The 24,781-nt window shown below is 42.0% G+C and overlaps 1 protein-coding gene across 3 annotated transcripts in view; it reads right to left on the reverse strand.

Moving 5' to 3' along the window:
* Window positions 1–24,781, reverse strand: part of LOC104609663 (threonine--tRNA ligase, mitochondrial 1-like) — a 112,769-nt gene that overhangs the window by 82,428 nt on the left and 5,560 nt on the right. Inside the window, exon 1 of one of the 3 annotated variants that reach the window (XM_010276025.3) lies at window positions 340–760. The exons of the other annotated variants lie outside the window; for them this stretch is intronic. Coding sequence (XP_010274327.1) covers window positions 340–626 — 287 coding nt within the window. The 5' untranslated portion in view covers window positions 627–760. Of the gene's footprint in view, window positions 1–339; window positions 761–24,781 lie in introns of those variants that run through there. 3 annotated transcript variants of the gene reach the window in all.

The following is a 24,781-nucleotide window of genomic DNA, read 5'->3' on the forward strand; positions in this document are numbered from 1 at the left end:
CAGGTAAAACGGCTGAATTCAAAACAGTGACTCGCATGAAACATCCTAAATAAGTAATAATGCTTGATTTTCTGTGATAACTATTAAATATTACAAGAAAATAAATCAAACAGAGCGAGGAATTTGAGTGAGTAGCTCAGAAACTTTAACGGGAAAAATAGACGAATATTGGGTTCACGAGAATGGACAGCTAAAGTCTGTAACCACGTTCTTAATTCATTTCTAAAGTTGAAGAATAAAAATAGTGTTTAAATGCTACCCAGAAGATTAAATTAAGGCATAGTTAGTCGATGACTAAAAACTAATCAGAAAGCTAGCGTTTTTTTTATCTTTTCCTACTTTATGGGTTCTCCGCCGATGCGCTGCCGCTCTTCGATTTGCTGTGCTTTGATGGCTTCGAAGAGGCGAATGCGCTTCTGAATGACAGAATGAAGATAAGCTTCATCTTTTGGATGACTTGGCTTGGACTCGGGCTTCGGTGTCTCTCCCATTGCTAGTGTGGCGCTAGAAGAGATTAGACGGACGAGGAGGGCTTGGGTCAGCAGAGAAGAAGCAGAACACGAAGAAAAAGCTGTAGCAGCTCGCCCACAAGATGACAAGAGAGGCCGAACCTGGGAAAAGAACATGAAACGGAGTTTCCCTGATTTTAAGTTCAGTTCTAAATGAAGACTTATATGGGGACTGTGCAGGGTCCGAGTCCTCGAACAGCAAGCGTGGTTGTCGAGCGATCAGAACTAGGGCTGCGAAGAGATCGGATCGAATTCTGAAAAGACCATATCCGATTCCGACTATAAGAATCCGCGAGATGGACCTAAAGGTGATAATTTACAACCCGGGCCGGATATTCCGGGTTCGGGGCAGGGATTATATTCCCATCCCCGACCCCGATTTCCTAAACATCCCCCATCTCCGTCCCTGATTTCCCATCCCCGTTCCTATACTATCTAGTAGGTTTCTGCACTAAACTTGGTTCCTCTATTTATGTGATCCATTGCTTCATCATTTCCCAAGTCTGTTTTGATTCATTTGTGACCTCAATCAACTCAACCAACAATTTCCCTTTCTTGAATGATCACGAACAATTTGTATGTCCGCAAATCAATCCTAATGAAATGTAATTTCTAGTTGTTGATACTTTCTTTTTGCTCAATCATTAGGTTTGCATGAACCCGTGGGTTCATGGAATGTGTGAACCCGTCAATGAGAGATGATCACGTCGTTTGGGCAAAAATGGGTCAACGTTAATGAGCCTTAGGCCGTTAATTGGAGTGTGTGGTTAAACCGGGCAAAAAACAACAAAAAGTAAATTGAAACCCCTCTCAATTCGAACCCTCCCTCCCATTTTCTCTTTTCTCCTCCACCAAACCCTCCTACCCCCCCCCCCCCCCCCCCCCCCCCCCCGTCCCCCCCACACAGCGAATACACCACACTGGCCATCATCCGTTAGTAGTGAGAGCTCCGGCGGTACATTCTCCGGCATCCTTCTCCTCCTCCTTTTCTTCTTCTACCATGCTTCTCATTCCATTCTTAATGGATATCTTTGTGTTTATCTGAATAAAGATTTAAAATAGAATATTTATCGTATAACCAAATGTCACAGAGGTCCAAAACATCACACATGTGGCCAATGACAGATCTAGACAATAGTCCTATGTCATTTAAACCTTTTGAACTTCTTATAACGATGCATTCACATGCATAAAGGTGGTTGTTTACATTCCAGCAAATTGGTCAATCTATCTGTGAAAAGTGAAAACTGAAATTTTAGGTATTATATAGATAGATAGATATATAGGTATTACTCTTAAGCTAGACACTTATGAGACTCGTGTTAGTTTATAATGTTCTCAGCCGTTGGATAGACTTTGTGAAGTTTATCTTACCAAGGCTGACACTAATGTTCTGCCAAGTTGGTTGGGGTGGCTTGTCTCAACTGCTAGGGTTAGACCTGAAGCACATGTAGTGTGGGTTTGTTTGAAACTCCGAACCGGACCATTTTCCAGTTATGCCCTGGACCTTGGAGACAAATGGGCAAAGCATAGAATCAGCCCCTTTGCCTAATGGGTCAAAACCTAGGTATGTTGAGTCAGTCTGAGAATTCATCTGAGTGGGTGATCTTAGTGACAGAATCAGCCCCTTTGCTGAACAAATTGAATGATTGGAGATAGCACTCTCTCTGATGAAAACCTAAACTGTCGTCAGTTGATTTCAAACTTATTTTGCAAAATATATATATATTATGTTTTATGAAAATGTTTGCAAAGGTTTTAATTCCCGGAATCTATCCGAGTAGAGAGTGCAACACTGTACCTTGCAGCTAAGGGAGAGATCATCTCTTGTCGGGTAGTGTTTGATCATTATGGGCTAAGAAGTTAAGTGTAAAACTATTTAGGGCTTATATACATGATGGCTAATCTCACTTAAGACCATAGTCATTGGGCCTTCATAAGGTGGCTGAACCCAAGGACCATTTAGTGTAAATGTTGGGCCTGCTAAGAGCCCATACTAATGGGCTCAGGGGTTCACTGTGCTCAGCAGTGAATTCGGCTACACCTTGTAACAGAGGCTAGGCTGAACCCATATGGCTTTTGTGAAGATCAATGTTAGAGTCCCACGCCATACAAAGAGAGTCAAGTCAGCCAATATGATTAATTAATATGGGCAAATCTGGGTTTAGATTTGGATTTGGATCAGCAAGAAGATAAGATAAGTCTTATCCACTTAAGAGTTTATATCCAAATAAAAATTTGGATCAAAGAACTCTTTCCTAATAGGATTAGGAAAGCTGATCTTAAAAGGCTATAAATAGAGAGGACGAACTGCATTATTGAACACCTTTTCTGCAATCAATTCTCTCTCTCTCTTCTTGCCGCCCTACTCTGTTCAATCTCCAGTTCTTTGACTGATCAAGATTAGATCTTGATTCTGATTTTTGCTAGAAAAATCAGATCTTAATCATGCTCACACTCTCTTATATGATCCTTGCTGAAGATTTGTAGTTCTTGTTGAAGGACTCCATTGCTTATTCTGCTTCATCTCAAGCTGCGCCATCTTCAATGGAAGTGGGTTTTGGTGCACTCTTTGGGCGTGAATACCTACTTTGGGAGCTACACATGTGGATTCCGAATCAGGTATTGCTCTCTCTTTTTTTTGTTTCAAATCTGGTCCGATTTGTTTCAAGAACAATCCCAAAAAAATGCAGTTTTTCTAAAACTGGGAATACGATTCTCGGAAGGGATAAAGAAAATTTTTGAAATTTCACCCAGCCACCCTGCATGGTTCGACCATCCATATGATGGATCTCCCTTCCCTTTAGACCTATTGTTTTATCCATGGTTTCAAGTCATAATGACATTGACTATCTATGCCCATAGAAAATAAGAGTTCAACCTATCTCTAAAAGAATGCAGAGCAGTATAATCAATTCTACTTAGCAGTGTAACTCTTAACTTTTCTTCATACTAGTAGAATGGCTTGTACGATGCATGGGGAAAACCAATGAATGATTAACCATAACCAAGTATAGAACTTACCAACGTGTTACCCTGAATTTGAGTATTTTTAATGCATTAAAGGTCCATGGTGAATAGTGAATCTGTTTATTTTTGCTCTCAAATCAGTAAGAACATATGGAGTAGATTCATGCAAATATGTCAAAAATATTAAGCATACATTCCCATATATCAAGGGTCTTGGTTGGGAAAAGAACAAGTTCAGCCCTTTCTTCCCTTTCCTACACTGACGGGATACCAAAGTTGGTTATAGAGTTGAGAGGCAATAGTAGTCTCTTGAGGCCTGCAGTTAATGCAAAGACTTGAGTTCAATACAAATGTCCAAGCATAAAAAATTGTAAAGAAAATAACCTAAAATCAAGAAACATTCACAAAAACAGTTCTTTTAGTTTAGAAACCTCAAATTATCTCAGAATACCAAATGAAAAGTAAATTGCACATAAAGAATGGAAAAATACAGAATTAATTCAAATGCCAACAAATCCATATTATCCAAGTATCAACCAGAATCTTTTAAACTCAAATCAACCCATCCAATATCAAACAGATGTGAAAACCAATCGGCATAGAAAACTTATCTTTTGATAGATTGCAGAGTTAACTACACTCCAAATCAAAGCATTCATATCTATATCACCTACTGAATTTTTTACCTAAGCAATAGGCCTCCAAAATGCCCAGGCAAGGCATTAACTACACTAATTTGATTGAACCCAGATAGGGTTATATCCAAATCTGAATTCAATTCATGTATGTCCATATACCCATTTTATTTCAAAGCTCAATATATCTATATAGAACCAACATAAACCTACAAAATTAAACACAAAATAAGGTTTTTCATTTGCAACCCTAAGGCCAAGATAAACAAAAGCTAAGACAAGGTTTTTCATTTAGTAAAACTGTCAGGAACAAAAAAACTTCAAAAAATTTTGGCAATGCGTAAAATAATGGTTGATTTTTGATTGGTTGCGCTAGCACCTATTTGTTTGATTATTGAAGCTTTGACCCAAAATGAAACTAAACTTCAAGATGGAATTTCCTTCTCTAGTTGGGCCTAAAAACTGGATATACCAGTAATATTTCCCCTTTAAGATTCCAAATTGCTCATTCTATACTCTCTATGACTGGGTTTCCTAGGCAACACTAATCAAACTCAAAGTTTGATAGAACCTGGCGAGGGTTCCAAGTCCTAATGCATTAAATAATGGCCCAATGGTCCCAAGTCCTAATCCTGTGATTATGCCACAACATAGATGGAATAAGTAGTGAGTGCTACTATCTTGATCCTAGAAAACATCTTTTACATATTTCCTTGTCTATTAAGAAGGAATATATTCTATATGAATTCTTTGCCTTTTTTTTTCCAAAATTTCCACAACTCTCTCTTAGACAAAACAAAGAAAAATATGCTTTTCATAAAATCGTTATACAAACCTTAAAACACTTGTTTGAAAATACAGCAAATATAGCATTACACTTTGATAGTAAAAATGGTGTTGCATTTTGTATTCTTCTTGGATCTCTTACATTCAGTCATCAGAAAAGGGCTGAATGACAAAGGGTATTAGTGGTACTTGCCCAAGTTATAGCCTTATTTGCTATTGGTAACTATCAGGAATGCCAATGAAAATCATGAGTTGGCCCATTGATATGCCAAATGGAGAGACTTTTACACATGAGAAATAAAAGAAACTACATGCAGGTTAAGAAAATGTACATTAAAAATGAAATTAAGAAAATTGAGGCCCTAATCAATGCTCTTTGTGTTAGACATGTATAAAGATGTTCCAAGAAGTTTGTGAAGCTAAATGGGAATTAAATTTTAGGGCTGCCTCAACCCCTTACTGATGGTTTTTTGCGATTCCAAATTATTTCCATAGTCAATGAATGTATACAATTGCACTATCAAGCATGAGTAACAAAACTAGCATCAAATCAACATTAAGCAGGAGCTAGCCTAATGCTACCCAAAAACAGCTATTGAAAATATTGAATTAGGAATAAACAAGTTCCATATTGCAAAACATCAACATAGAATCAAAAGATGAAAGTTGCAGAAGAAACAAATCAAAAAGCAACTTTAAGCAACGGCACTTCAAGTGTTGATACGGTTGCAGCCAGGGGAAGAGCCAAGTATAAAGGTGGGGGGTCCAAACCATTATACTTCATATGGTGGGTAGTGGGTGGAGGAAGTGGCAAACATGTAATAAAGTGGGTTCTTCAGTAACTTTACAAAAAATCCACTGTTGGGAAACCTAATACAAAGATAGCTCCCTCAATAACTTCTTTCTCATAAAGACAATTATCTTTGTATGCTAACATTGGTCAAATGTGAGTAATATGAAAAAAAAAAAACTCATTTCTTAACTTCTTCATGTTAAGATTTCTTTATAGTTTTTCTAGTTTCCTCAAGAAACTCATCCATATCAAATAGGAACATTGTTTGTTGATCACTCCCACATTGTTCCATCTCATCATGTTATCTTCGGGTCCTAATCAAGTGTGGAACACCCAATAATGCTTTGCAATGTGGAGTGTGGAAATAATCCAGAGAAATAAATAGGAATTTTGAACCATCCAAGTTGAACATCTTACATGCTAGTTGTGACAAAAAACCATGCGTAAGTTGATTGATACATTCTTGTTACCTTCTATATATCACAGTGAAATATTGATTCAGCCACCTGCCTACATATTAACAATTTATTGTGGTCTAAACACTTCCAAGACATATTTGATAAAATTGATCCCATCAGAATTGAGTTGAGGATCCAAATTCTAACATCACAACTGGTTTTTTAGTGCATTTGCAATGTATGGTATATATATCCAAAAAAACTTATCTTTTATAGATTGCAGAGTTGGGCAAGGCCACTCTCTCTCTCTCTTTTTTTATGAATGAATGGCATTTTATTAAATAGAGATATAAATAGTACAAGCATAAAGCACCCTAAGAGGAGGCACGAGGTGTTACCTCCCCTTAAAGGTGGTTCCAAACCCAATTCTTTTCAGATTGCAGTTACAAATTAGCCATAAATAGAGAATCCCTTGAAGCCCCTTGTTTAGCTAAAGAAACTGCCAAAGCATTTGCCGATTTACTATCCCATTGAAAGCTAACTAGCATGGTTCTCATAAGCCATTTGACTTTTTTGATGATGTCCCTATATCCCCAAATAACAGTTTATGGGTCTGACATCCATCCCACTATCACCTTAGAGTCTCCTTCAACTATCAAATTAGTCACTCCAAGTTGGTTGGAAATTTGTAGTCCTTGTACCACAGCTAATATCTCAGCCCTTGTAGAGTCTCCATAACCCACTGGACTTGAGAATAAGGACAGAATGTTGCCATCCTTATTCCTCAAGATCCCTCCTATACACGAAGGTCCTGGATTGCCTTGACTACCATCAAAGTTCAACTTTACAACTCCTTCCAGAGGGGGTAACCAACTTGCTTGTGTCTATTTTTCTTGGATGATGTGGAGACCACTGCTGCCCAACTCCTTCGAAGGTCATCACTAGAGTAATCCACAAAGAGATCAATAGTTTTTAGTCAAAGGAGTGCCCTTGTCAGTATACAATCATTTATTTCAGCAATGCTTCTCTCCTTCCCCTAAAAAATTCTGGCATTTCTTTCCTCCCAAATGGTCCATAAGAGGGTTGCCCTAATACATTTTCACATTACTTTCCCTCTCTTTGTTGGCCAACCAAAAAAAGACGAATCAAAAAGCAAATTTATTTCAAGAGGCAGGTTCCACCTGTACCCAAGCAACATAAAAACCCAATTCCAAATATTTACTATAAAAGAGCAAGAAATCAGTAGGTGATAACAGTCCTCATTATGCACTTTACATAAAATGCACCAATTAGGGGACAAGCATGAATAAGGTCTCTTTTTTGTACATTGTCCACAGTATTAATTTTATCATAATACACTTCTCAACAAAAACCAGCAATTTTTGGTGGAATTGTCCTTGACCCGACTTCTTTGACTAGGAACAACAAAGAGGAAGGAGTAGAGCAAAGGGACTTAAAGAAGGAAGAACAAGAGAAGGAACCACTCGAGGTCAAAGACCAAATTCTTCTATCTAGTTTAGGAGGGTCCAAACAAATAGAATCAAGTAAAAGTAAGAGCTTAGAGGCAGAAACTGATTCCTCATCCCTCAACCCTCTACGAAAACCAAAATCCCAATTAAGAGACAATGGGAGAATGGGGGGGTGAGAAAGAAACCTCGAAACAGGCTCCTTTTTATAGAGGGAAATAGAAAAAAAGGGAGGGATAGAGGTATTTTAATGGTTGGTTGCCCACCCAAACATCTTCCCAAACAAGCACAGAATTACCATTGCAGACATCATACCTTACGAACTTGAGAAATTTTGGGAAGATGCTAAAAATCACCTTCCAAGTTGTAGTGAGTGTGGGTTGTTGAGATACCCCGGCATCCCAACCAAATTCAGAACAACCATGGATGCTAGCCACCACCTCATGCCACAATCTCTCTCTTTCCAGAGACCACCTCCATAACCACTTGCCCAAAAGAGCTTCATTCTTATTTACTAGGTTTTCTAACCCTAAGCCCCCTTGTTCTTTGCTTCGACTCACAACCTCCCATCTGATCAAATGATCATTTTTCTCTGCACCTGGTTCCCACAAAAAATCCCTCATCAACTTTTCTATCTTCTTGGCTTCCCTCACAGATATCCAAAAAATAGACAAAAAGTAGATGGGTAAGTTTGCAAGTGTGGCCCTAATCAAAGCTATTTTACCCCCCATAGAGATATAGTTCTTTTTTCCAGGTTACTAGCCTTTTTTTCCAACTTCTTTACCACCGGGATCCAAAACCTACTTTCCTTTGGATTTGCATCTAGGGGAAGTCCTAGATAGGTCAAGGGCCAAGTAGAAATAAGGCATTCTAAGCAGGCAACAATAGACTCCAACTCCCTTCCCTCCACATTTAGCCTCACCACACAGCTCTTCTCAAGATTTATTTTCAGGTTTGAGACATTCTCAAAGAGGGTTATTAGATTTCTCAAATTCCTTGCCCTCAACAAATCATATCTCTCACAAAAGATTATGATATCATCTGCAAACTGAAGGTGGGTAACTGAAACTTGATTTCTTCCTAATCTCCATCCTCTTATCAATCCAACCCTTGTCTGCTTTTGACAAAAGTCTACTAAAAACATCACCAACCAATATGAAAAGGAAAGGGGACAATGGATCACCTTGTCGTAAGCCCCTACATGTAGGGAAAAAATCTTTTACTACTCCATTTACTAAAATTGCGTAATGGAAAGACGTCAGAGAACCACCTATCCACTAAATCATATGCCTTTTCAAGATCCAATTTGCAAACAAACCTTGCCTACCCAATCTTCTCATCTCTTCCACACTTTCATTTGCTTTTAAAATTTGGTCAACTATTTGTCTGCCATGAACAAAAGCATCTTGGGCTTGACTTATGATGAGGGGAATAACCTTTTTGATCCTCAAAGATAAGACATTTGCTAGTATCTTATAGATGCTTGTTACCAAGCTGATTGGCCTAAAGTCTTTGGGATGTTTGGCCTCTTTCTTCTTAGGGATCAAGGCTAGGAAAGTGGAATTTACTCCACGGATAATGACAGATTGTTCCTCAAATTCTTTGAAAACTTCTAACAAGTCTCCTTTAATTATGTTCCAACAGTCTTGAAAGAAAGCCATAGTAAAGCCATCTGGCCCTAGTGCCTTAGATCTATCCATTGAAAAAACTGCTTGTCGGATTTCCGCCTCCTCAAAGCTCCTTTCCAACCACAATTTCATCTCTTCAGACAGTGTAGGTCAATCCAACCCATCCAACTCCACTCGACTAGCTAGAGGTTTCCTTAATATAGATTTGAAATGTGTTACAAAATAATTGGCTATTTCCTCTTGAGAGTTCAACTCCACACCATCCACTTCAAGTTTAGTCACCAAGTTTTTCCTTCTTTTTCCATTGGCCATCTCATGAAAAAATTTGGTATTCTTGTCACATTCATTTATCCATTTATGCATAGATTTCTGCCTCCAAAATATCTCTTCTCACAAAAGAACCTCCTTTAATTCCTTTTTCAACCTCCACCTTAATTCTCTTTCCTCAGTATTCAGGGTTCGTTGAGATTCCTTCTCATCCAGGTTCTCTATTTGGGTCATTAGATTGGATTTTTGTTATTCTATTCTCCCAAAAAGGTCTCTATTCCATTCTCTTTAGTTCCCCTTCAGGCTTTTCAACTTCTTATGAAACCTTACCCCTTTCCACTTCACCCCCCTCATATATTGATTCCACCATTCCTCAATTTTTTTTACAAAATCTGGGTGTGAGCCACATATTTTCAAATCTAAAGGGTTTGGGTCCACTCCTAAAAGGTTCTTGTCTTAGCTCAATGGGACAATGGTAAGAGGTAACTCTAGGTAGAGCTTTGGATAGGAAGTCTCTCCAATGATTTTCTTAACTTTTGTTAAAAATGAACCTATCAAGCTTTGAGCAAGTTGGGCTTTCTTGGAAGTTGGACCAAGTAAAAAGGCCTTGCACAAGAGGAAGCTCCTTAAGCTTACTATAATTAATAAAATCATTAAATTTTCTTATACTAGTTGTAATGAGCCGTTGGGGGTTATTTGTCTCATTAACATAGCGTAATACATTAAAATCGCCACCCAAACACCAAGGACCCTCCCATAGTCCTTGGATTCCATATAACTCTTCCCAAAATTCATTCATCTCTTTATAAATATTAGGGCCATACACATTGGTCAACACCCAAATGAAACCATCGTTCACCGACTTGAACTTTACAGACACAGAAAAGTTTCTTATTAACTGATCCTCTGCCTCTACAACATCCTTTCTCCACAATTTGACAATACCCCCGGAAGCCCTCCAAGAGGGTGCAAAGGCCCAACTTATTCCTCTTGACTTCCATACACTTTTGACCCATCTTTTGTCAAATTCGACTAATTTGGTGTCCTATAGCATCACTATATTAGGCCTGTTCCTTCTGAATAGGCCTTTAATTAACCTCCTTTTCCTTACACTCTCTAAGCCCCTCACATTCCAACTGATGATTTTCATAGGAAACAAAAATTTAGAGCCCAACTAAGGCTAAAGGTTCCTACATGGGAGTCTTTCTTCTTCCCTTTTTGCCACTAAACTCAATGTCCCCTTCTATATTTGAAATCAGCCTCTCTACCTTAGTTATTTTCTTTTTCTTTCTATTATTTCCCACTCTCCGGGTGCTTGGACAGTTTTTTGGGTTCCCATTCTCACATTTGTTTTCCTCCAAATAATCCTTTGTGACCTTATACTCCTCCAATAGTTCACAGGTTTGCCCCCATATCCTCTCTGATTCTTCCTCCTGTAATTTTTTCAAGAGTAGCTCTCCCCCCTTCTTTTCACAGTTTTTGTCAACATTCTCAGAAACAACACCCATCCCCTCCCTTTATGCATACTCCTCAAGAAGAGCACAAATTAGATTTCAGATTCTCTCTAACTCCTCTTGATTTTTTCTCAACTTAAGCTCTATCTCCTTTTCAACACAACCATTAGCTATGCCCACACCTTCCCCTCTAAAAGTTGTTCTTTCCGGATGAGAAGCTGAGATACCTGTTTCAAGCACAGAACCCACATCAATACCAAAAACCAAATGAACAGACATATCTATACCAATATGGGGTGGGGACGAAGGTTCTGAAGTCCCAGAAAGGTAATCAAGGGTTGCCGCCAAACCTTGTGTCTGAGGAGAAAGTGGAAGTGTATTTGGTTCTATTAAAGTTGTGTTAACTGTGACATCCAAATCCACCTTAGCATTTTGTCCCCCAACCGCAGAATCTATGTTCTGTGAATAGAAAGATTCATGTTCCTCTGATTTGAGGAAGTGAGTGTGTTGCTCTGTTGAAAAAGGAATAGGCTCTGGGTTGAAAAGGGCATAGGTCTTGTTAGACAGTGTATACCCTTAGCTCCAATCAGAATGATGTACATTGTGACATTTAATGCAAATGAATAAAGTACATATATGATTTATGTTATAATGATGAGTTTCTGTATAATACCCTCAAACTAGACACATATGAGATTCGTGTTAGTTTAGAATCTTCACAGCCATTGGATAGATTTGGGGAGATTTATCCTGCCAAGGCTGACACTGATGTGCCGCCAAGTTGGTTGGGGTGGCATGTCTCAGCTGCCAGGGTGAGACCTGAGGTACATGCAATGTGGGTTTTCTTGAAACCCTGAACCGGACCAGAATTCCAGTATTGCCCTAGACATTGGAGATAGATGAGAAAAACTGGAATGTTACACTTGACCCCTAGACTCGATTATGATATTGCACTAGGTGTTAGATTGGGCTATCTTTGATATGCTAATCAGTGAGATCCTTAGAAGAGGTCAAAACCTGGGTATGATGGGACAGTCTGAGAATTCATCTGAGTGGGTGATCATAGTGACAGGATCAGCCCCTTTGTCGAAAAAAGTGAATGATCGGGGATGCACTCTCTCTGATGGAAACCAAAACTGCCGATAGTTGATTTCAACTGTTGAAATTTGTTTTGCAAAATATATTTATATAGAGATATACATAAATTTGTTTTGCAAAATATTTTAATTCCCGGGATCCATGTGAGTAGAGAGTGCAACACTGTACCTTGCAACCGAGGGAGAGGTCATATCTTGTCGGGCAGTGTTCGATCATTATGGGCTGAGAGGTTAAGTGTAAAACCATTGAGGGCAATACCTGATGGGCTAATCTTGCATCTGCCCACAGGGGTTTTATAAGGTGGCTTCACTCAGGGACCATTTAGTGTAAATGTTGAGCCCATTAAGATCCCATGGTGATGGACTCAGGGGTTCACTGTCTCTAACAGTGAATTTGGCCAAGCCTTGTAACAGAGGCTATGCTGAACCCATGTGCCCTATGTGTAGATCAATGTTTGGGTCCTACGCCATACAAGGATATCCAATTGGGCAGCAGATAGAAGGGTAAGTGAGCAAATTGACTTAATGGGCCTAAAGCCCAAATTGAACTAGCTTAATGTGATTAATTAAAAGATGACGATTTTGGGATTCAGACCAGCAGATAGGATAGGGATTATCTCTATCCACTCAGGGAGTCCAGATCCAAATAAAGATTTGGATCAGGAAACTTCTAATTAGATTAGGAGGGTTGATCTTTATCTGCAGATAAGATAAACGGTTATCCTTATCTCTTAAAGAGAGTACAGATCCAAATACAAGGTTTGGATTAGGAAACTCCTAATGGGTAGGAAAACCTCTTTTTAAAGGCTTTAAATAGAGCAGCAAGGGGCGAGCCAAAAACACATAGAAAAGAAGAGAGATCTTCTGGTTCACAGATCACAAGAAAGAAATCTTGCAGTTCGAGTACTTCAGATTTCTACCCTTTCCGGCTCTTGCCACCTCTGCTAGTTCGATCTCCACCTGTAGGAGCAATCAAGAAGAGTTCTTGATATTATCTTTTGGGAGAAAAGATAATCAGAAGTCGTACTCACCTGCCCTCCATCGAGTTTTTGCTGAAGAACCATCATGCTGATTCTGCTCCACCCTACGCTGTGTCATCTTTAGTGGGAGCAGTCTTTGGTATTCTCATTGGGCGTGAACACCTTCGTTGGGGGTTACTTCTACTCCGTATCAGGTATATCCCTTTCCTACCTTTTGGTTTCAGATCTGGTCTGGTTTAGGTTCAAGATTGATCATTGAAAAGGCAGTTTTCTAACATAGGGAATGTGATTCCCACATGGGAGAGAGAGGAATTTTTGAAATTTCCTCCAACCTACCTGCAGGGTTCAGCCATCCATCAGAGCCGGGTTCAAATCTTGAACTGAAATTGGCCAGATTTGAAATTGTGCAAATGGGCAGAAGGCGTTCTACCCAATTTGCGCAGATTGTTGATTAACTAGGAAATCGGTTCCCTGATTAAGGGTGATTGATCTGAAATTAAATCTTTTTAAGTCTGATTTATATTAAGAATTGTTCTTTGTATTTATCTTGATTTTTGGGTTGTTCGTACGGTGGAGATCGAAGTCTTGATTGGCGCAAGAAAATTGCGCACCTACTGTTCTATTCATTCTTGTCTGTAATTATTTTTTTTTTAATTTTTAGACAGAATGTATAGGAATTCTTTTTGATGTAATATTAATAGAAAATTAGGGTTTTTTATTTTATTTCATTCAAATTCGAAGCAGGTCGCGCAGAAGGAAGGAGTTTCACAGATTAGGGTCCGACTATTTGCAATTTGCAGTTTGAGAAACTGCAAACTACGAACTAACCTCTATTTTGCAGGGTAGAAGATCTACGAACAGCCCTTCTACTAATTCTTGAATGTCTTTTATCAGTAATTTAATTTCAGATCATAATCTTGAATTAAAGATCAAACCCTAGACCCATTCGAACCAGATTGGACCAAACTGGTTGGACCGAATCTGTGGTTCGATGGGGGCTATTCTCAGCCCTAATTTTTCACTCTTGGGTCTAGGAGTTGATGATTAATTGAAAGATGCAATTCAGCCCACACCTGTAAAACCTAGTTTTAATGTGTTAAAACTGCTTTAGCCCATTAACTGCATAAAAGCTATATGGGCCGAACTACTCTTTGCAATTCAACCCATATACCTAGATAATATTAATCAGTAATATTATGGATAATCATGGGCTTTAATTATGGGTTTTACAGATATTAATTGATTGGATCAATTCTGTTTTTCATGCATGTGATGTGCAACGTTCATGGGCCATAAGTACTTGGCCCATGCTGATACGATAATGGCTCTTACGCACACCATGACTGAATGCACATCATTGCCATGGTGTCCCTAAAGATCATTGGATGATCACCCTTCGTGGTGGGCCCCACACCTCCCCGAGAGGAACTGTGTGGATCCCTAGCCAATTAGGGCCCACCTAAATCTGGCTTTATGAAAGTTAGTGGGAGCCACTTTGGTTTGACCTAAATTAAACTAGGGCGTAATATTTCATTCCCTCCGCTGAAATATGAGTGCATGTGATAAGGAGATTCATATGATGAACTCTCTGAAGGCCTTCCATCATTACCATGAAGATGAGTCCTTTAGTAATGAGGAAACGCACCATAAAATTGGGTTATCCATTTGCTACTAGATTCGTTGGAATGTTTCATAAGATGATAGGGGCGTCATAGACCGATGTGGGAGGGGCCTATCCTAAAATGGAAGACTCTCTCGTGGTACCTTGGCGTTCACGAATATGATGGGTGAGCACTCACTGGACAGAAAGGTTTAACCTAAAATGGCAATGAACCTTGTCTGAAAGAGGCCAAAGGGAAAGTTCATAAGATGAGTGGATATGATCCTTCACAGAAAGGTGGTGGGGTTATGCAGCTGAAACAGTTGGCTCCATTCACCCTATGTGATTTCTCACATTTCCAGAGACATAATTCGCAATCTCCGTCATTGAGATGGGAGGGAAATCTCTGAGATGAACAAATGGGAATGAAATATAGATTAAAAGCCATATCTATGTAGATAACATGAATCAAATAAGGTTGTGGACTAATATTTGCTTTTATCAAAAATGACAAACGAACAATTCTCTAAATTGTTGGATGACAACAAACTTAAAGGCCCAAACTACGCTGACTGGTATCGTAACCTTATGCTGGTCCTGACATCTAAAAAGTTTGACAAAGTAGCTAAAAACCCTATTCCGGAACGTTCGGGTGATAGGGCTTATGAGGCCCGTAGGAGGGAGTACCAAGAATGAGAAGAGAAACATTCCCTTGCCCGTTGCTACATCATTGCATCATTGGACAATTTGATACAGTGGCAGTTCAATCAAATTGAGCTGGCCAAGGACATATTGGATAGTCTAAAGACAATGTATGAAGAGCAAAACCGTTCTACTCGCCAAAAGGTCTTGAAGCAGTTCATGACCGCACAGATGTCCAAGAACCAGTAGGTTCATGACCATTGTCTTCGGATGATGGGCTATATCAATGAACTTGAGGCTCTTGAATCCGGGCTTGACCATGTCACAAAGGTAGACGCCATCCTGAATTCTCTACCTCCTTCCTTCAATCCGTTCATCATGAACTATAACATGAACAAGCTGAATGTCAGCATTCAGGAACTTAGCAATATGTTGTAGTGGGCCAAGGAACTGATTAAGAAGGATGAGCCCATCGCCATGCTTGTTGAAGCTGGCAAATTGGGCAAGAAGAAGAGGAAGGCAAAGAAAATGCCTCAGAAGAAAGCCACTAAGTCCAAAAGGCAGAGGAAGGACAAAGCATTAGATGGTTATCACTTCTACAAGTAGGCCGGCAACAGGAAGAGGAACTGTCCTCAGTATTTGGAGTCCAAGAAATAAGGTAATTTTGAATCCTTTGTCATAGAAACCAATTTGTTGGTAACTTCTGCTTCCTGGTGTATTGACTCCAGGGCTTCGACTCATGTGTGTAACTCACTACAGGGGTTCAGGACAAGTAGAAGACTGAGTGACAAAGAGGTGACTCTTTACTTGGGGACTTCTGCAAGTGTTGCAGCTAGAACTATTGAAACTGTAGAGTTAATTTTCAGAGAATGAATTATTGTATTGAAAGATTGTCTTTATGTACAGAATTTGAGAAGAAATCTGATTTCTGTTTCAAAACTGTGTGCGGATGGATATTCTGTTCTCTTTAGTAATACCATTACTATTAAAAGAAATAACAAATTCCTCGCATACGGAGAACTTGAGAATGGTCTCTATGTTCTCCATCCTTCTCTGAAAACTAACATAATCGAAACTACGTCGGATGATATCCCCAAGAAAAGAACCCGTGATACAGTTAATCCCATGTGTCTGTGGCGTTACCGACTTAGCCATATTAACATAGATCGTATCATAAGGTTGGTAAATGATGGTCCTTTAGATTTTGTAACTGTAGAAGATCTTCCAACTTGTGAACCTTGGCTTCAAGGTAAGATGACGAAACAACCATTTAACGGTAAGCCTGAAAGATGTATAGGCACGCTTGACCTTATACATACTGATGTATGTGGTCCCATGAGTGTTGGACACGTAACCAACACGTTTATTTTATAACATTTATCAATGATTACTCATAGTATGGTTACGTGTACCTAATGAGACACAAGTCTGAATCCTTTGAAAAGTTCAGAGAGTTCAGACAAGAGGTCGAGAAGCAGTTAAGGAGAGAAATTAAGACCCTTCGATCGGATCGAGGTGGCGAGTATCTCTCTGACAAATTCAGGGACTACTTAAAGGACAATGGGATAGTATCACAACTAGCTCCTCCTGCTACACCACAGCTAAATGGTGTGTCAGAGAGGAGGAACCAGACTTTATTGGATATGGTCTGATCACTTTTTGTACACTCAGAGTTACCCATATCCTTTTGGGGTTACACATTAGAGACTGCGATATATGTGCTGAACCGGGTTCCAACCAAATTAGTTCCAAAGACTCCATATGAGCTTTGGACCGGTAAGAAACCAAGTGTGAGACACTTGAAGATTTGGGGTTGTCCGACACATGTTAAAAGAACGAGTGTGGACAAATTGGAATCCAAGACCAGCCGTTGCCTATTCATAGGCTACCCCAAAGGCTCTGTTGATTACCTATTCTATGACCCAGGAGAACAAAAGGTGTTCTGTAGCCGAAATGCCCATTTCTTGGAAGATGATTACATCCTGAACAATCATCGTCAAGAAGTTGATTTTGATGAGGAGAGCTTAGGGGTAGTGGGAGATGTCCCATAAGCTCTAGGTAATGACCAACCCAGAAGATCTACCTGGGTTTCCAGGCCTCCAGTTCGTTTTGACTATGACCAATAGTTACTTGGTGGAAACCACGACAAGTGAGGAGGATCCCGTGACTTATACGGAAGCTATGTTGGACATAGATTCCTTAAAATAGGTAGATGCCATGAGAGTTGAGATGGACTCAATGGAGACCAATGAAGTCTGGACTCTGGTAGATCCGCCCCGGGGTAAAAGCAATTGGTTGCAAATGGTTCTATAAGAGAAAGAAGGGCCCCGATGGTAAGGTTGAGACCTACAAGGCTCGTCTTGTGGCGAAAGGGTACACTCAGAAAGAAGGAATCGATTATGAGGAAACCTTTTTCGCTGGTGGCAATGCTTAAATCCATTTAGATCCTGCTAGCTGTAGCAGCGTACCATGATTACGAGATTTGGCAAATGGATGTCAAAACTACGTTCTTGAATGGAGATCTTAGTGAATATATCTATATGCAACAACCGCAAGGTTTTATAGCTGCAGGTCAGGGACACATGGTATGTAAATTTAATCGATCCATATATGGACTTAAGCAAGTTTGTAGGAGTTGGAACATCCGGTTTGACTCTACCGTCAAAAGGTTTGACTTTGAGCAAAATCCGAATGAGCCCTATGTTTACAGGAAATCTAGTGGGGATAAGGTTACATTCCTGGTTCTATATGTAGATGACATTGTACTCATTGGGAATGATGTAGGAATGTTGACTACGGTGAAAGTATGACTTTCACAGCAATTCTCCATGAAAGATCTTGGAGAAGCCTCCTACATACTAGGTCTTTGGCTCTATAGAGATAGATCGAAGAGGATAATAGGATTATCCCAATCTGCTTACATTGACAAGATAGTCAATAGATACAACATGGAGAACTCCAAGAAAGGAAATGTTCCTTTCAGGCATGGAGTCACTCTCTCCAAAGGTATGTCTCCCAAGACTCCCGAGGAGATTGAGGGCATGAAGGATGTTCCCCATGCTTCAGCCATTAGGGAGCATCATGTATGCCATGTTGTGCATTCGTCCTAACGTCGCTCAGGCAGTGAGTGTGGTAAGAAGATTCCATTCAAACGCATTGGACTGCTGTGAAAAACATACTAAACTACCTTCGAAGGACAAAAGAGTTTTGTCTGGTATTTGATGGTAGTTCACTTCCAGTCAGATCCAGATGATAGAAAGTCTAGATTTGGTTATATCTACATGATAGGATCGTGTGTTGTTAGCTGGAAGAGCATCAAACAAGGGTCCTAAGTAGTAAGAATAATAGTCCACAACCTAAGCTGAACACATTGCCATAAGTGAGGCTGCCTAATGAATGAAGGTGTTCATTCTGGAATTTGGAATTCAACACATCACCCATTCCACTATTGTGTGACCACACTGGATCTACGGGAGATTGATGTTAAAAGGTAGCATCAACGGAGAATGTGGCAGACCCATTGGCTAAGCCACTGACATAGAAAGTGTTTGAGAAACACGTGGAAAGTCAGGGACTCTGGCTTGTACCCGATTAGACCTAAGTGCAAATGGGAGCTATTAGATAGTGTATGCCCTTAGCTCCAACCAGAATGATGTACATTATGACATTTAATGTAAATGAATACAATACATATTTGATTCATGTTATTATGGTGAGTTTCTGTGTAATACCCTTAAACTGGACACATATGAGACCCGTGTTAGTTTAGAATCTTCATAGCCGTTGGATAGATCTAGGGAGATTTATCCTGCCAAGGCTGACACTGATGTGCCGCCAAGTTGGTTGGGGTGGCTTGTCTCAGTTGCCAGTGTCAGACCTGAGGTACATGCAGTGTGGATTTTCTTGAAACCCTGAACCGGACTAGAATTCCAGTATTTCCCTAGACCCTTGGAGATAGATGGGCAAAACTAGAATGTTACACATGACCCCTAGACTCGATTATGATACTGCACTAGGTGTCGGATTGGGCTGTCTTTGATAAGCCAATCAGTAAAATCCTTAGAGGGGTCCAAACCTGGGTATGCTGGGACAGTCCGAGAATTCATCTAAGTGGGTGATCATAGTGACATGATCAGCCCCTTTGTCGGACAAAGTGAATGATCGGGGATGCACTCTCTCTGACAGAAACCGAAACTACCGGCAATTGATTTCAACTATTGAAATTTGTTTTGCAATATATATATTATGGTGTCAAAATGTTTGCAAAAGGTTTTAATTCTCGGGATCCATGTGAGTAGAGAGTGTAGCACTGTACCTTGTAGCCGAGGGAGAGGTCCTCTCTTGTCGGGCAGTGTTTGATCATTATGGGCTGAGAGGTTAAGTGTAAAACCATTGAGGGTAATACCTGATGGGCTAATTACACATCTACCCACAGTCCTTTTAATGTAACGGTTTCTGGTCACGTATCATTTTTTTTTGCTAAGTACCTCATCAGCTCGTCTGCTCCCAAGTGGCCGATGACTCAGAGGTTGAAGTAGAGCTCCCTAGTGTAGCGCAACCCGGTTGCTCCCTACAGGAGATGACCTGCTCATCTTTGTAGACGACGGGAACTGAGGAACCCATCCTCCTTCCAGGAGATGATATGCTCATCTTTGTGGACGGTGGGAACTGAGGAGCCCATCCTCCCTACAGGAGGTGATATGCTCATCTTTATAGACGACAGGAACTGAGGAACCTGCAAGAATTGAATCAGAGATCCCGGGGTGGCTTACCTGGCGGGGTCACTCCGATGGCTAAGTTAGCACTTAGTAGTAGAGAGCTTGAAGATGATATCTAAGAGTTAGAGAGCTAGAGAGCAAGGGTTACCATCTCATCTCATCCTCTTCTTTGCCTCTGGGGGGGGGGGGGGGGGGTGAGGCCTTTATATACTGGAGTCCTCGTGGGTTTGGTGGAGCAGTTCCTGGATTCCTACTGTGATGGAACTTGCTTTCGTGTTAGGTGGGGATAAAGCCACCAACCGGTAAGGTTGCTCATCTCCGCCTGAATCGGGGAGTGGTTGAGCTAATATAGCCGTTACAAGTCACAATCCCGTAAAATGCGGGGTATGGTGATGAGCTCCTCGGGGTTGTCATACGGTGGTTGGTCTAACTAGGAGGCGAGCTGCCCGTAAGATGCTAGGTTGCATGGTGGCGAGCTACCTGTGCAGTGCCAAGTTGTCTAAGTTGCCAGGCTACATGATGGCGAGCTGCCTATGAAGTGTCGAGCTGTCTGTAAGGTGCCAAGCTGCATGATAGCGTGCTGCCTAGTGGCGACTGCCTGTGAAGTGCCAGGCTACTTGGTGGCGAGCTGCATGTGAAGTGGCGAACTGCCTGTGGCGAGCTGCCTATAAGTGTCAGGGTGCTTGGTGGTGAGCTACCTATGGCGAGCTACCGGTGAAGTGGCAAACTGCCTGTGGCGAGCTGCCTATAAGTGCCAGCCTGCTTGGTGGCGAGCTGCTTGTGGCGAGTTGCCCGTGAAGTGGCGAATTGCCTGTGGCGAGCTGCCTGTAAGTGCCAGGCTGTTTGTAAGTGCCAGGCTGTTTGTAAGTGCCAGGTGTCATAATGTCATTGGAGGGCCAAATCCGCCCTCATCATTTGCCCCCCACTCCCGAGCTGAAAGTAACTCAGTGAAGGGAGTAGATTTCTCCTTTTGGCCCGGCCTTTGATGAGCTCATAAGCGCTGATTCAGTTCCTTAGGCTCTGGGAGCTGCTTGGAAGCGAGCTGCCCGCAAGGTGCCGAGGTCTCTGCCAGTTCGGTACTTTTAGCCCTTAGGCTATGGGAGCGACTTATAGTCCACTTTTGTTGATTTTGTCCATGCCGAAGAGACGAGTGTGTCTTGTGCCCTTGCCAAGGAGGCGACTGGGACTAGCTCGCCCATGCCGAAGGGGCGACTGGGTCTTAAGTGTCCATGCCAAGGAGGCGATTGGAATTTGCTCGCCCATGCCGAAGAGGTGACTGGGTCTAAAGTGTCCATGCCAAGGAGGCGACTAGGACTTGCTCGCCCATGCCGAAGAGGCAACAGGGTCTTAAATGCACATGCCAAGGAGGCGACTGGGACTAGCTCACCCATGCTGAAGAGGCGACTCGGTCTTAAGTGCCCATGCTGAGTTGGTGACTGGGACTAGCTCACCCATGCCGAAGAGGCGACTGGATCTTAAGTGCCCATGTCGAGGAGGCGACTGGAACTAGCTCACCCATGCTGAAGAGGCGACTGGATCTTAAGTGCCCATGCCGAGGAGGCGACTGAGACTTAGCTTGCCCATGCCGAAGAGGCGACTAGGACTTAGGTGCCCATGCCGAAGAGGCGATTGGGACTTGTGTGATGCCGGGGTCTTTTATCAATTCGTCAAGTTCGCGCCTGAGCCAAGCTGCTAGGTCGACGGCCGTGCTAGGCTGCTAGGCCGCCAGGCCGCGTCAAGCCATGCCAGGTCGCGCCAGGCCGCCGGGTGGGCGCCTTAGAGCTATGATTGCACTACATCAGCCTCGTAATGTTGGTCACCCACTCCTACAAGAAACTACTAGGAGTTCGGCCTTTGGGGGTAGCACTACTAACTTTAGGTCGCCAACTCACACAGGAGCCTTGGAAGGCTCGACCAGCAAGGGCGCCCATGTAGTCTGTTGGCCGCCAACTCCTGTGGAAGCCACAAAGAGCTCATCTTTGTATAGGGGACCTCTTGAAGTGGACTGGTGATGTTTTATTTGAATTGAAAGTAAAGTTGGTAGAGCTGCTTAGTCTGTTAGCTCCCTACATAGTCTTTGAGTTCATAAAAAATGGGAACTATAAAGCGAGAGCTTCAGTTTCTAAAAAGTGAGGACTTAGCTTTCTAGGAGAAGAGGACTTAGCTTTTTGTAGGATGAGAACTTAGCTTTTTGTAGTGTTTCCCACAGACGGCGCCAAATGATGTAACGATTTCTGGTCACGTATCATTTTTTTGGCTAAGTACCTCGTCAGCTCGTCTTCTCCCATGTGGCCGATGACTCAGAGGTTGAAGTAGAGCTCCCTAGTGTAGCGCAACCCGGCTGCTCCCTGCAGGAGATGACCTGCTCATCTTTGTAGACGGCGGGGACTAAGGAACCCATCCTCCCTGCAGAAGATGATCTGCTCATCTTTGTTGATGACGGGAACTGGGGAACCCATCCTCCCTGCAGGAGGTGATATGCTCATCTTTGTAGACGGCGGGAACTGAGGAACCTGCAAGAATTGAATCAGAGATCCCGTGGTGGCTTACCCGGCGGGGTCACTCTGATGGCTAAGTTAGCACTTAGTAGTAGAGAGCATGAAGATGATATCAGAGAGTTAGAGAGCTAGAGAGCAGGGGTTACCATCTCATCTCATCCTCTTCTTTGCCCCTTGGGGGGGGGGGGGGGGTGAGGCCTTTATATACTAGAGTCCTCGTGGGTTTGGTGAGCAGTTCCTGGATTCCTACTGTGATGGGACCTGCTTTTGTGTTATGTGGTGATAAAGCCACCAACTAGTAAGGTTGCCCATCTCCGCCTGAATCAGGGAGTGGGTGAGGTAATATAGCCGTTACAAGTCACAATCCTGTAAAATGCGGGGTACGGTGGTGAGCTCCTCGGGGTTGTCATACGGTGGTCGGTCTGACTAGGAGGCGAGCTGCCCATAAGATGCCAGGCTGCACGGTGGCGAGCTGCCTGTGCAGTGCCGAGTTGTCTAAGTTTCCAGGCTACATGATGGCGAGCTGCCTAGTGGCGAGCTGCCTGTGAAGTGCCGAGTTGTCTGTAAGGTGCCAGGCTGCATGATGGCGAGCTGCCTAGTGGTGAACTGCTTGTGAAGTGTCGGGCTACTTGGTGGTGAGCTACCTGTGAAGTGCCAAGTTGTCTGTAAGGTGCCAGGCTGCATGATGGCGAGCTGCCTAGTGGCGAATTGCCTGTGAAGTGCTGGGCTGCTTGGTGGTGAGCTGCATGTGAAGTGGCGAATTGCCTGTGGCGAGCTGCCTATAAGTGCCAGGCTGGTTGGTGGGAGCTGCCCGTGAAGTGGCGAACTGCCTGTGGCGAGCTGCTCGTGAAGTGGCGAACTGCCTGTGGCGAGCTGCCCGTGAAGTGGCGAACTTCCTGTGGCAAGCTGCCTCTGACGAGCTACCTATAAGTGGCGAGCTGCCTGTAAGTGTCAGGCTGTCTGTAAGTTTCAGGTGTCATAATGTCATTGTAGGGCGAAATCCGCCCTCATCACCTTGGGTTTTATAAGGTGGTTTGACCCAGCGACCATTTAGTGTAAATGTTGGGCCCATTAAGAGCCCATGGTGATGGACTCAGGGGTTCTCCGTCTCCTACAGTGAATTCGGCCAGACCTTGTAACAGAGGCTGGGTTGAACCCATGTGGCTGATGTGTAGATCAATGTTTGGGTCCCACGCCATACAATGATATCCAACTAGGCAACAAATGGGAGGGTAAGTGAGCAAATGGACTTAATGGGCCTAAAGCTCAAATCGAACTAGCTTAATGTGATTAATTAAAAGACGGTGATTTTGGGATTCAAATCAGCAGATAGGATAAGGGATTATCCCTATCCACTCAGAGAGTCCAGATCCAAATAAAGATTTGGATCAGGAAACTCCTAATTAGATTAGGAGGGCTGATCTTTATTTGTAGATAAAATAAGGATTATCCTTATCTCTTAAAGAGAGTATAGATTCAAATACAAGATTTGGATTAGGAAACTCCAAATTGATTAGGAGAACCTCTCTTTAAAGGCTTTAAATAGAGCAGCAAGGGGCGTGCCAAAAACACACAGAAAAGAAGAGAGATCTTTTGGTTCGCAGATCACAAGAAAGAAATCTTGCAGTTCGACTACTTCAAATTTCTACCCTTTCTTGCTCTTGCCGTCTCTGCTAGTTCGATCTCCACCTGTAGGAGCGATCAAGAAGAGTTCTTGATATTATCTTTTGAGAGAAAAGATAATCAAAAGTCGTGCTCACCTGCCCTCCATCGAGTTCTTGCTGAAGAATTCGGTTCTTGCTGAAGAACCATCATGCTGATTCTGCTCCACCCTACGCTGTGTCATCTTCAATGGGAGTAGTCTTTGGTATTCTCCTTGGGCGTGAACACCTTCGTTGGGGGTTACTACTACTCCGTATCAGGTATATCCCTCTCCTACCTTTTGGTTTCAGATATGGTTTAGTTTAGGTTCAAGATTGATCATTGAAAAGGCAGTTTTCTAAAATAGGGAATGTGATTCCCACATGGGAGAGAGAGAAATTTTTGAAATTTCGCCCAACCTACTTGCAGGGTTCGGCCATCCATATGATGGATCTCTCATCCCTTCAGGTCTTTAGACAATCCAGCCCATTATCTTGGTCTTCATGTTTTTGACTTTCCAATCTACCCACTTCTTTTGGAGGAGCAAAAGCCTGATTATCGATTTTTGTGAAAATTCTATCAAACCTATGATCTTCCCATCCTATCCTTCTGTCATACCTCTGAACTTCCAATCCCAACCTTCCATGTAGCACCTGTGCCTCTACTTGTTCATCTTCTACCTTCCGACCTTCCCTTCAT

This window comes from Nelumbo nucifera, chromosome 1 (assembly GCF_055504915.1).
Source record: "Nelumbo nucifera cultivar China Antique chromosome 1, China Antique-T2T, whole genome shotgun sequence".
NCBI classification, from domain to species: Eukaryota; Viridiplantae; Streptophyta; class Magnoliopsida; order Proteales; family Nelumbonaceae; genus Nelumbo; species Nelumbo nucifera.